Raw genomic sequence first — 11,123 nt, forward strand, 5'->3', positions numbered from 1 at the left:
CGGTGTGAGTGAGTGTGTGTGACAGACAGACAAGAAAAAAGGTCAGTTTCTTCCCAGCCACCACTGGTCCCCAGGCAGACTGGCCCATACACACACGGTGATGAAACCTGAGGAAAAGCGCACTCAGACCCACCTAAGTCATTTTTTTGTATGGCAATGGGCTGTGAACCTGACTCACTTTATCCATGACATCACGCCTCAAAGGAATCCCAAAGAAAAATGATGTGCGTCTAGAATCAGTGGGGTCACGACAAGCACGGGCGGTGGGCCTTGCGAGCAAAGAGGAGGCAGGGAGTTAGTTTCAGTGGGCCACTTTCTATTTTGTTTCCAAAAGTATCAAAACAAAATAAGCGCAAAGTGAAAAAAAGAAGAAAGGTTTTTTGATTGCAGTCATCGAGCAGTAGCCGGCGGACACCCTGAACCGGTTGCCAGCCAATCGCAAGGCACACAGAGACGAACAACCATGCATACTTCCACTCACACCTACGGGCAACTTAGAGTGCTCAATCAGCCGACCATGCATGTTTTTGGCAAGTGGGAGGGAAAACGGAGAAAAGCCGTAATAAAGAAAGTCTACCTTTGCTGTGATTTCTTTTTTTTTTTTTTTACAGTCGTAGCCCACAATATTGAAATTGGACGTGACCGCGTATAAGTCAAGTCAAGTCAAGTTTATTTGTATAGCCCTAAATCACAAAGAGTCTCAAAGGGCTTCACATAGCCAAACATTGACAATTATTCTCAAAGCATCCCCTGATCATAAGCTCCCAAAAGGGCAAGGAGAAACTCAAAAAACCCCTGCCAGGGGAAAATGAGAAACCTTGAGAAGGGACCACAGATGGAAGGATCCCCCTTTCAGGATCACCAGGTTGTAATGGATGCAGAGAGGGCACAAGTAATACATAATATGAAAATCAATGAAAAAATGGATGTCGGAGGTGCCCTCGATTGTCCTGGCAGTGTCTTCAAGGAGGTTGAGCTGCAGTTTCTTCATCTTGAATTGGTCCCCGAGAATCCAGCTAGCCGCTATCAGCTTTTGCGCCACCTAAAGCGTATTGATTATTATTTTTTATTCTCATCTTTTGAAGTGCTGTAAATGTTCTGTTTAGCTGTGAAGGGCAACATAAATCATTGTTCTTCTCTTCATTCTACTGCAGACTGATTCTTCGCAAGGTGTATATGTTTGTGACGTATTTAGCATTGATACAATAATAGTACATTTTTTTTCAATAAAATACTCATTATACTATACATTCAAATATATTACGTTTCCGAATTGCAGAATTATTGTTTCCTTTTTCATTATTTTTCCTTCACTGCACTCATTGATATCACCGCAAGATGGCGGAGGTGCCGGGATGCCGTTGAACTACCACCGAAGAAGAATACGGAAGTCGGCGTCTCAATGGTCGAGAAACAAAACGCGAGGGTGATGCGGTAAAATCGCTTCACAAGTCAAAGAGAAAAAGAAAAAGAACCTTTCCGCACAAGGAAGAAGAGCGAATGGCAACTACAACAAATGAATGCAGTCTCCTCCACTCAAATTACCCAAAGTGAGTTCTGTAGTCTCCAATCTAGGTAAAGCGAGCTAGATTGATTGGACTCGCCACCCAGTGGAAAAGCGAACGAGGACAACATTGGCTGACTGCAGTCAACAGATCAAAATCCACCAAAGCCCGACTGTTTTCAAATTTGCAGGTAAAATACCTTAGAGGTCTTAGGTTCACCCAGAATGCATTGCCCGCGTCCATTTTGGAAGTCAAGCTGCACAACAACGCTTTATTTCTTGTTGTTCGGCGAAGCGAGAGTGAAAAAGAGAGTAGCAGGTCGTATTGCCTTGAAAATGGAAGCATATCTAGACTGTGGAATGACTGATCTTTCCTCTTTGGGCTCTTGCACTCCTCCTTATGTCACTTGTGCTCTCCAGACATGCAACAACTGAGTGGTTGCCAAGAAGAACCCATGCCCCCTCATGAAGCAGAGGATCCACTGCCCTTGCAAATCAAGGAGGAAGAGGAGGAGTCCGATGTCACCAAGTTGTATTGTACGAGTAAGTAAGAAAATGAAAAATAAGCGCAAATGCTTGTGTGTAATTCAGAGGGAACAAAATTGATCACTGTTAGCTCGTGTTCTGCTGAGAGAGGCGTCAAAAAGGTCCGTAGGCATGTGCCGATATTACATTCTGACACGAAAGTGATACATTTGTTTTTATCAGCGCCAACACCAATTATTAGTAGTCATCGAGGCCGATATTGGGAGAAATATTCAATTTCAGTGTAAATGGGTGGAAAAAATAAGTATGTTTTTCATCAGATTTTGTTCAGACCAATACCAGTACGGTTACTCAACTCTTTAGTAGATACCAAGTACCGATACCATTAATCAAGTTAAATGTTTCCTGTAGGCGTTCAGCAGGAACAACTTCATCATCAGCCCCAGGTGGAGAGCTCCACTTTTGAGCAAGACTATCAACGGCCTTCTCACATTAAGGAGGAAGAGGAAGATCCAGAGCCACAATCTGTTAAGGAGGGAGAGGAGGCTTCACAGCCACCTTGCGTTAAGGAGGAGAAGGTGGAGGCGTTGCCACTGAACGTCATTGTTATGACGAGCGAAGACGATTTAGACAAACCAGCCAAGTGGTTACAGCTTCATCATCCAAGTCCAAGTGGAAAGCATCATGCTGGACCACCACCAGATGACCATTTAGCTCCGGTGTCAGATGATGACATGGAAGAACCATCAAGGAGCGACGCAGACTGGGAAGGTGATGACAAAATGTCAAAATGCTCTGAGAAGGAAACCACTCGCAGCAGGAAGAAAAGTTCACCAACATGTAAAAAATATGTTATCTGCTCAGTTTGTGGTAAAAATGTTGCTAAAGAAAAAATTATAAGGCACATGAGGACCCACACGGGAGAAAAACCCTACAGTTGCTCAATTTGTACCAAAACCTTCTCATCGAGAGATTATGTGAGCACACACATGCGAACACACACGGGAGAAAAACCTTTTGGTTGCGCGTTCTGTAATAAAACATTCTCGCATAAGTCGCACGTGATAACGCACGTGAGAATACACACAGGAGAAAAACCCTACAGCTGTTCCGTTTGCGGGAAAACATTTGCGTCCAAGGATTATGTGAACTCGCACATGAGAACGCACACCGGAGAAAAACCCTTTAGCTGCTCACTGTGTGATCGAACCTTCTCTCAAAAGCCACATCTGGTAACACACATGAGAACACACACGGGGGAGAAACCCTTTAGTTGTACTGTTTGTGGTAAAAGCTACGCTCACAAGAACAGTTTGACAACACACATGTGGGGACACTGCTAAATGATTTAACCAAAGCGGATCACATCTTTTCTATTATTTAAACTTGAGTCTGAAGAGCTACAAACACGATTCTGTTGTGCAGAACAAATCGCGTTGTCGTCATCGTCGTACAGCTCAGCTGATTGATCGTCTTGATGGGAGTTACGCGGTTCCCACGTTTGTGTTGTTCCACAATCTAAATACTCATGGACTTAGCTGTGTTCTCAAAGAGTGAATGTCACATATAATTGTTTTTTTTGTTTTTCATTGAGACAAATTGGAATCTGGCTTCTTAACTACTGATTTATCATTTGTTCTGCTGTCGTCATCAATGCCCCAGGAAAATACTAGCTGGTCATGTCTTACAAAAGTGTTTACTGCCACTAATGTATTATGTATTACACCATGTTACATATTAAACATTGTATAAAAACTGTCTGAAAATTGTGGTGAGATTTTGTGAATACAGAACTCTAACATTTTAAATGAACTGCATTTTATTAATCCTATTTTATTCTGCGGATTAAATAAATTAAACTAATATGACCATTTTTTAAAATGCTTTTTACCTTTTCAAAAAAAGATTTTCCCCCTTCAATTTTTTGGGTATTTAGGGACACCATCCATATTTTTATGTCACCAATATTTGTATGATATTATTCTCATGTTTGAGTTTATGCACAGCACTTTGTTTCATTTGCAGCGTATGTTTTCATATTTGTTATTCACTGTTCTGAACATACCCCGAGGCCTGCGCGTTAGCTTCTCGTGTTCTGTCCACAAAGACGTGCCGTAGATTTCCAAGATGGCAGTCTGTTGTGCGCTTGCGCGGTATGACTAATAGCAGAACGCCCCCCCCCCCCGCCATGATATAGCGGCAAACGTTTAGAAACCTTCCTTGATTTATCACACTCAATCTCCAAGTCATACTTAAGCTAAATGCAATCGAGTGTTCGAATAACAAATAAAACTCTGTTGAACAACAACAGGCGTGGCGAAACGCTGTGACGGCAATCGTCATTTGAAAAAGGTTCCTGAACAACGGCGCTTTGGTATCATCTAGCAAACCATTTTGCACGCAAAACCTCAAAGAATGTGGAAAGAGTTGGACGAAGCGGATAAGGAAGAACTTTGTCAAGTAAGAAAGGAGAACGAAGAGAAACAACGACATCCGGAACCTGTTTCCAAGACTCCAGTTGTGCTACACATCGATGGTAATGTTTCATTCCTAGCGTTCTACAACCGCAATACATCGTTTGCGCGTCGTATTGTAATTTCCTATTACACCGGTAGATAAACAAACCTTTCCCTACTGTGGAGGACCCATTTACAAAGAGAGATTGCACAGTGCAAAGGCGCGGAATGCAATTCACTACTAGCCGTTGCGGTACTTATTTACTGTTACTCGAAATAAAACTAAAGAAAATGTGTTTCTTCGCTATGTTTATTTGTTCCGTAACAGGAAAATTGCTGTAAGCCAGACTCCAGGTGAAAAACCTTGTCACTTGGTGAAGCAGCATGTGGTTCATTGCCCCAAGTTATTTATTTACATTGTGCATCATTAGGTTATAATATATCTCTATCTTTCCATGTTGTATATGTCATACAGTAATGTTTTGATTTGTATGGGGTCTTTTTATGTTTCCTGTCATTGCACTTCTCATCAGAATGTTTTCTAATTCATAATTTTTTGGTTCCTTTTAAAACTTGTGTCCTACAGATGCCCAACATCGAATTAATTGTCGAGTCAAAGAAGAAGTTGAAGATCCGCAGCGCCCTCATGTTAATGACGAGAACGATGCGCAGCCCATCAATGTCAAAGAGGAAGAGGATGAGTTCCCACTGACCGTCGTGGTAGTTAAGGCTGAAGATGCCGAAAACGCCCTACCTGAGTTGTCACATCTTCGTGGCCATAGCCCGAGAGACGACCGTTGCGGAAGTTCCCCGCTGTCCCGTCGCGGCGACATCGCAGATACCAACATTACAGATGACGACAAACTCTCAGAAAACGGGACGGGCAAAGGACGCTTCAACTGCTCGGTCTGCGGCAAGAGCTATGCGTACAGGTGCAGTTTGACGCGTCACACGCGGACGCACACGGGTGAAAAACACTTTGCTTGTTCTGTTTGCAGCGCCAAATTTGTCCGAAAGGTGGCACTGATTGCGCATGTCGCCACACACACCGGGAAGAAATCCTTTGCGTGCTCTGTGTGTGGTAAGAGTTACTCTTACCAGAGCAGTCTAAACGCGCACATGCAGACACACAACGCAGAGAAGCCCTTCAGTTGTTCGGTGTGCAGCGAAGGCTTTATTCAGAAAGTAGCTTTGATCGCCCATATGACGACGCACACCGGAGAGAAGTCATTCTCTTGTTCGGTGTGCGGGAAAGCCTTTTCTTATAAAAGCAACTTAAATATACACATGCGCACGCACAAAGAGGAAAAGTCCTTCAGTTGTTCGGTTTGCGACAAGAGATTCTACCTGAAGTCCATTATGGTATTGCACATGAGAACGCACAGTGGAGAAAAACCTTTTAGCTGCTCTGTTTGTGGTCAGAGGTTCACGCGGAAGGTGAACATGATTAAACACATGAGATCACACACGGGTCTAAATGACACTCAGAATGTTTTAAATTAAAATTGATAGTTGTGTTTCAAGTCAACTTTGTATGTTTTTAAAATCGCCGTTGAAGTTCTCATAAATTTAAATATGCTCAGTAGTTTATTGTTCATCTCATATGATGCTGATGCTTTTTATTTTGCTCTTTTTCACTTTTTTTATTATTTTTATTTTTTCATTTATTGTCATGTGGTGTGTATTGCTCCACATATAAATAAGTGGAAGTGAAAAAAAAAAACAAATTGCACGTTGTATCTATTTGGTGATTTATTTGAATTATTGGCAAATAATATTTTGTTTCATGGCTCTGTCCTCATTTATGATACCTGAAAAAGATGGTGGAAGTCAACCAATAAAATCGAATTTTGGGGTGTAGGGATTCAGTGAAAAATCTGCAAAATATTTTGGTTTTATCTTTATACGTACCGCCATAAGTGACACTTTGTGTTTAGTTTGTTCATTTTATTTGCAATAAACACGGCAACAGCGCTCTCCGCCTGCACTCTTGAGTTAAGTACTGCAGGTTTGCCACGAGATGGCGCACGTCTCACACGGCTCATGATCGACCGCGTTCAAACCACCATCAAAGAAGAACCTATCGGAAGTTTGCCTCGTCTCGAGAACAAGCTGTTGGCCTTCATTGTCACATTGAGATGCCATTATTCCGTTCCAGCTCCCTTAAAACAATACTTTGTGTAGCAAATTTTCTAAATGACAAAAATGTCATCCTACACAGTGTAATGAATATATACATACACTTCTGATATGCAAAACAATGCATGCTTCAATCAACAAGAAAAAAAAAAAACTGTCAAGGAAAATTAAAGATGAGTTTCACAAAATATCACAGGAAGCCGAAACAACTGTAACACGATGGTGTTATTTGCATTTTTGCAGCTATTCAGCAGCCGATTGCTGGTCTAGAGGAACTTGAGGGAGGAAGCTCCAGTTTGGACCGGGCAGGTCCACAATCCCCCCATCTTATACAGACTAAGAAGAGGCTCCACAGCCCCTCCATGTTAAAAAGAAGGAAGTGAAGAAGGAGGCGGCCCTGACTGTCATCGTTGTGAAGAGCGAAGATGAAGATAAACCACCCGAGACGTTGCCGCGTCATCAACGTGTTTCATCACCGGACAAACTCTTAGCGCCGCTGCCGCACGTCGACGACAAGAAACAACCCTCAAAGAGCAAGGCAGACTGTGAAAATGACGGCAAACATAAAGAAAGACCTTTCACGTGCTGGGTTTGCGGGAAAAGTTATTCCTACAGGAGTAACTTGAACGATCACATGTGCACACACACCAAGAGAAAACTTTTAGTTGCTCCGTTTGTGGAAAAAGATTCACTCTAAAGGTGAATATGATGACGCACAGGAAAACGCATACCGGCGAAAGACCCTTCACGTGCTCAATTTGCGGCAAAACCTTCACGCGTAAGGCCACCATAGTGACACACATGAGGATACACACCGGGGAAAAACCTTTCAGTTGCTCCGTTTGCGAGAGAAGCTTCTCCCACAAGAGCCATTTGAACGTGCACATGCAGTTGCGCACGGGAGAAAAACCTTTCAGTTGCTCCGTTTGCGAGAGAAGCTTCTCCCAAAAGAGCAATTTGAACGTGCACATGAAGTCGCACATGGGAGAAAAACCTTTCAGTTGCTCGATTTGCGGCAAAGGCTTTCTCCTCAAAGTGACTTTGATTGCGCACACAGCAACGCACACCGGAGAGAAATTGTTCTCATGTTCACTTTGCGGTACAAGCTTTGCATTTAAGACTAATTTGAACGCGCACGTTCAGAGACACAAACAAGTATCCCACAAGTAGGTTTTGTTTTTTTTGCATGTAAATGGTACCATTTACCAAAAAAAGTATCATAAACTGTGTGCAAAAACATCAAGCACACTGTATGTGGTCCAAGCAGCTTAAATGACAGAGGCATCATCTCTTCATAAATCACATTTTGCTGTTTGTGATGAAGCCTCGTCAAATCAAAGTGGGGTTAAATAATTGTGTATGTGACGAACTGATTTGATGGTAAGATCACCAAATGATTCCCGAGCGCGGCATCGCTGCTGCTCACTGCTCCCCTCACCCCCACGGGATGGATCAAAATCACGTAGGGATGGGTTAAATGCCGAGGACAAATTTCACCACACCCAGATGTGTGTGTGACGATGATCATTGGGACTTTAACTTGACTTTAAGAGACAATATTGACTTTCCCCACACAGTATACCCCTTGACCTTTTGGTTGTTCCGCAACATGAATGCTGTGTTGTTCAACGTATTGTGTATGTCTCGCTTTGAAAATAAACACGACCACCGCTCAACTTTTGAGCTCTTTTCGCTCTTGAGGCAAGATTGCTGCCACGGGACACGCCTTTTGGGTTGAGGGGGAGCAGAAGGACGAGACGGGCATTGTTCTGTTGGACTTTTGTGTGCTCTTAAAATGTGCACGTCAAATGTAAAGGTATCAACACACACGTCTTATCAAAATAATATCATAATAATTTTATTCTTCCATCCTGCTGCGATCTGGCTGTAGCGGCGTCCACCACCGAAGAAGAAAAATCCATCACCGAAGAAGAACAGGGCACAAGTGTGCGTTTACTCTCGACGAAGCAAAAAATAAAAAAATACAAGCAAATTCGAGTAGCAAAGAAAAAAATAATCATTAAGAATGTTACAAGCGTTGGTAAGGCAGCGACTAATTGCAGCCGCCGACGAAATATTTGAACTGTTTGAAAAAACGATTGCCACATACGAGGCGCAACTTTGTCGAGCGCGAGAGGAGACCGAGCGACAACGACGACAACTCGAAGCTATTTCCAAGACACAACCGGTGTCGCACATCCAAGGTGCGTTCAAATAGTCGCAGATATCTATTGACTCAGTTTAGCTACTTTGAGGTATGGACAATCAACGATATGAAATACATGGATAGAAAAGGGGGATTTAATTAATTCTGTTCATGACCAAACGATGGATCGTACTAGTCATGAAAACAAAGTCATTAAAAAGAACAAATGGACCAGTTCTGGGTCTACCGCGCCTAACGCCCAGAGTTCCGGGAAAGGCTCCGGCGCATCCGCGACCCTCGTGACGATACGGCGGTTCCTAAAATGAGCGGATAGGCGCTCGATTGCTCTTATTCGGACCAAACAGACAATCACGTGATCTCAGCTGTGTTTGTGTTGCTTGTGCCCTGCAGACGTCCAGCTACCGATCAGTCACCAAGGACAAGAACTTTCCCCTCGGCTACAGGGGGACACCACCAGTTTGGAGCATCCGCAGCCCCTCCACGTTAGAGAACAGGAGGCAGATGTCCCCATGAAAAGCGAAGAAGAGCGGACTGAGTCGCAACGTATGATGACAGAGACCAAAGGAGACCACCTGTTCGCTCCGTTGTCCGACAGTGACGACACTGGTGAACTTTTAAGGAGCGGTACCGACTCTGAAGGTGAGATGAGGCGGCAAACTGACAAACAAACTGACAACTTCGAAAACAAAATTATTTAGGTCACATAGACGTGTCATGCAGTGCTGTAGTACTGTACAAAGCCGATGATTCGTTTTAGTGCCTCACTGTACGCTGTAAAAACATACATTTGTAAAGGAAACGTTTACGCTGACTTCCTCGTTAAGGGTTGGGACAGTGTGACTCTTGTTTCTTGTGCCTGACAGAAGAATATGCGGGGAGCTCCCGATTGGAGCATCGCCAGCCTTCCCACGTTAAAGAGGAAGAGGAGGATTCCAGCAGCAGCAACTTGCTGCTAAGCTCCCCCCTCGTGAAGTGCGAAGATGATGACAATTCGCCCGACTGGTTACCGCTCCATCATGGCGCTCCGACAGCATGCGTGCAGTCGCACGCCAGCACCCGCACCAGGAAGAAACTGTTAAGCTGCTCGGTTTGCGGTCACAGATTCTTTCGAAAGATTCACCTGGCAGCACACATGAGGAAACACGGTGGGGACAACGCTGCGAGCTGCTGCGTCTGCGGCCAAAGGTTTAGTTCAAATGTTGCTTTGATTGCGCATGCGGTGACACACACCGTTGATGGACCTTTGGTCTGCCTGATTTGTGCCAAAAGATTTTCCTGCAAGACAAATTTAAGCGATCACATCCACTCGCACAGACAAGACTCCTTGCATTGTTCCTTTTGCGATAAGCCATTCTCCCAGAAGGTGACGCTGGAATGGCACATGAAAGCACACGCGTTGGAAAAAACTTTCACCTGTTCCATTTGCGACAAAACCTTCCCTCAAGAGGGCACCATGGTGACACACATGCGGATACACACGACAGGAAAAGACTTTCCGTGCCCGCTTTGCGGCAGGAGGTTCTGTGTCGAGGCTAACATGGTGTCGCACATGAAAACGCACAAGGCCTTCTAATGGTCCCGTTTAAGGTCAAAACAGCTCGAGAACAAAAACGATGCAATGGTGAATAAACGTCGTCCTGCCCATTTAGGCTATGATCCAGCAATTGGACGAACATTTGAGTTGTAACCCTGTAAGATTGTTTAAATCATAGGAAAAATGAAAACAAATGAGTGATATTCAAAAGAAGTTCCGCTTTATTTACGGTTTGCTTTGTTTGTCTTCCAACTGCCATCAAGTATTGAAACATATTTTTGAACCGCTTCAATGTTTTATGTCATTGACGCCAATGTGAGGGTAATGCGGTCCATGACGACACGACATCAATATTTATTTTCCTTCACCAATTCTCCTAACTTCAGGGGCTACTTTCTACATTACTAAATTAATTTTAAACAGTCGAAGTAGGAAATTCTTTGCGAAAATGTATTATGGCATATAATATATGTATGTAGTATAGTCAGATGTCATAGAGAAGAAAAAAAACTTTAAGAAACTTGATAAATCATGTCTGGGGTGTGACATGTTACCTTTAATATACATTAATTAGGTTCATGTATTACGTTTTATTGTACTATTGGAATATTTAATTTTAGGAACGAATAAAATGTCAAATTTGTGTCTCTTGGCGTTAGAGGTCATTATTTGGAGTCTGACTTTGTACGTTTTTTTTTTTTTTCGTCTGTTCCTACCGTTGAGCCCGTCCTCAATACCGTCTCAAGATGGCGTCCGTATGACGTTACAGCTTCTCGAGCGCTGGTGAACTACCGCCGAAGAAGAAAAAGGACGTCCACTTATTTTTACTTTAAAAGG

The 11,123-nt window shown here is 43.3% G+C and overlaps 3 protein-coding genes, 1 long non-coding RNA gene and 1 pseudogene across 6 annotated transcripts; 4 read left to right on the forward strand and 1 right to left on the reverse strand.

The window, feature by feature from the left end:
- Positions 1-653: 653 nt before the first annotated feature.
- LOC148397669 (uncharacterized) lies at positions 654-2,024 on the reverse strand. Its single transcript, XR_015858654.1, has 2 exons — positions 1,705-2,024; positions 654-1,042 (listed from the first exon to the last, which is right to left on the reverse strand). It is a non-coding gene; the product is annotated as an uncharacterized LOC148397669 (long non-coding RNA).
- Positions 1,347-3,756, forward strand: LOC148397670 (uncharacterized). 2 transcript variants are annotated; one of them, XM_088376484.1, is made up of 3 exons: positions 1,347-1,695; positions 1,925-2,047; positions 2,402-3,756. In XM_088376484.1, exons 2-3 carry the CDS (start codon positions 1,927-1,929, stop codon positions 3,331-3,333), a joined length of 1,053 nt encoding a protein of 350 aa, XP_088232610.1. In that variant the 5' UTR covers positions 1,347-1,695; positions 1,925-1,926; the 3' UTR covers positions 3,334-3,756. The 2 variants fall into 2 exon arrangements, with proteins under 2 accessions (XP_088232610.1, XP_088232609.1); XM_088376483.1 differs by having other exon boundaries at positions 1,683-1,823.
- Positions 3,757-4,165: 409 nt separating this feature from the next.
- LOC148397671 (uncharacterized) lies at positions 4,166-6,420 on the forward strand. Its single transcript, XM_088376489.1, has 2 exons — positions 4,166-4,526; positions 5,033-6,420. The coding sequence occupies exons 1-2, from the start codon at positions 4,406-4,408 to the stop codon at positions 5,947-5,949; spliced, it is 1,038 nt and encodes a 345-aa protein (XP_088232615.1). The 5' UTR covers positions 4,166-4,405; the 3' UTR covers positions 5,950-6,420.
- Positions 6,421-6,489: 69 nt separating this feature from the next.
- Positions 6,490-8,395, forward strand: LOC148397672 (uncharacterized; annotated as a pseudogene).
- Positions 8,396-8,467: 72 nt separating this feature from the next.
- Positions 8,468-10,929, forward strand: LOC148397673 (uncharacterized). Of its 2 annotated transcripts, none has more exons than XM_088376486.1 (3): positions 8,468-8,789; positions 9,143-9,391; positions 9,619-10,929. In XM_088376486.1, the coding sequence occupies exons 1-3, from the start codon at positions 8,612-8,614 to the stop codon at positions 10,323-10,325; spliced, it is 1,134 nt and encodes a 377-aa protein (XP_088232612.1). In that variant the 5' UTR covers positions 8,468-8,611; the 3' UTR covers positions 10,326-10,929. The 2 variants fall into 2 exon arrangements, with proteins under 2 accessions (XP_088232612.1, XP_088232611.1); XM_088376485.1 differs by having other exon boundaries at positions 8,472-8,789; positions 9,616-10,929.
- Positions 10,930-11,123: the final 194 nt, after the last annotated feature.

The sequence above is a fragment of the Syngnathus floridae genome, chromosome 5 (genome assembly GCF_059516105.1).
Source record: "Syngnathus floridae isolate MCC-2025c chromosome 5, RoL_Sflo_1.0, whole genome shotgun sequence".
Classification (NCBI taxonomy): Eukaryota; Metazoa; Chordata; class Actinopteri; order Syngnathiformes; family Syngnathidae; genus Syngnathus; species Syngnathus floridae.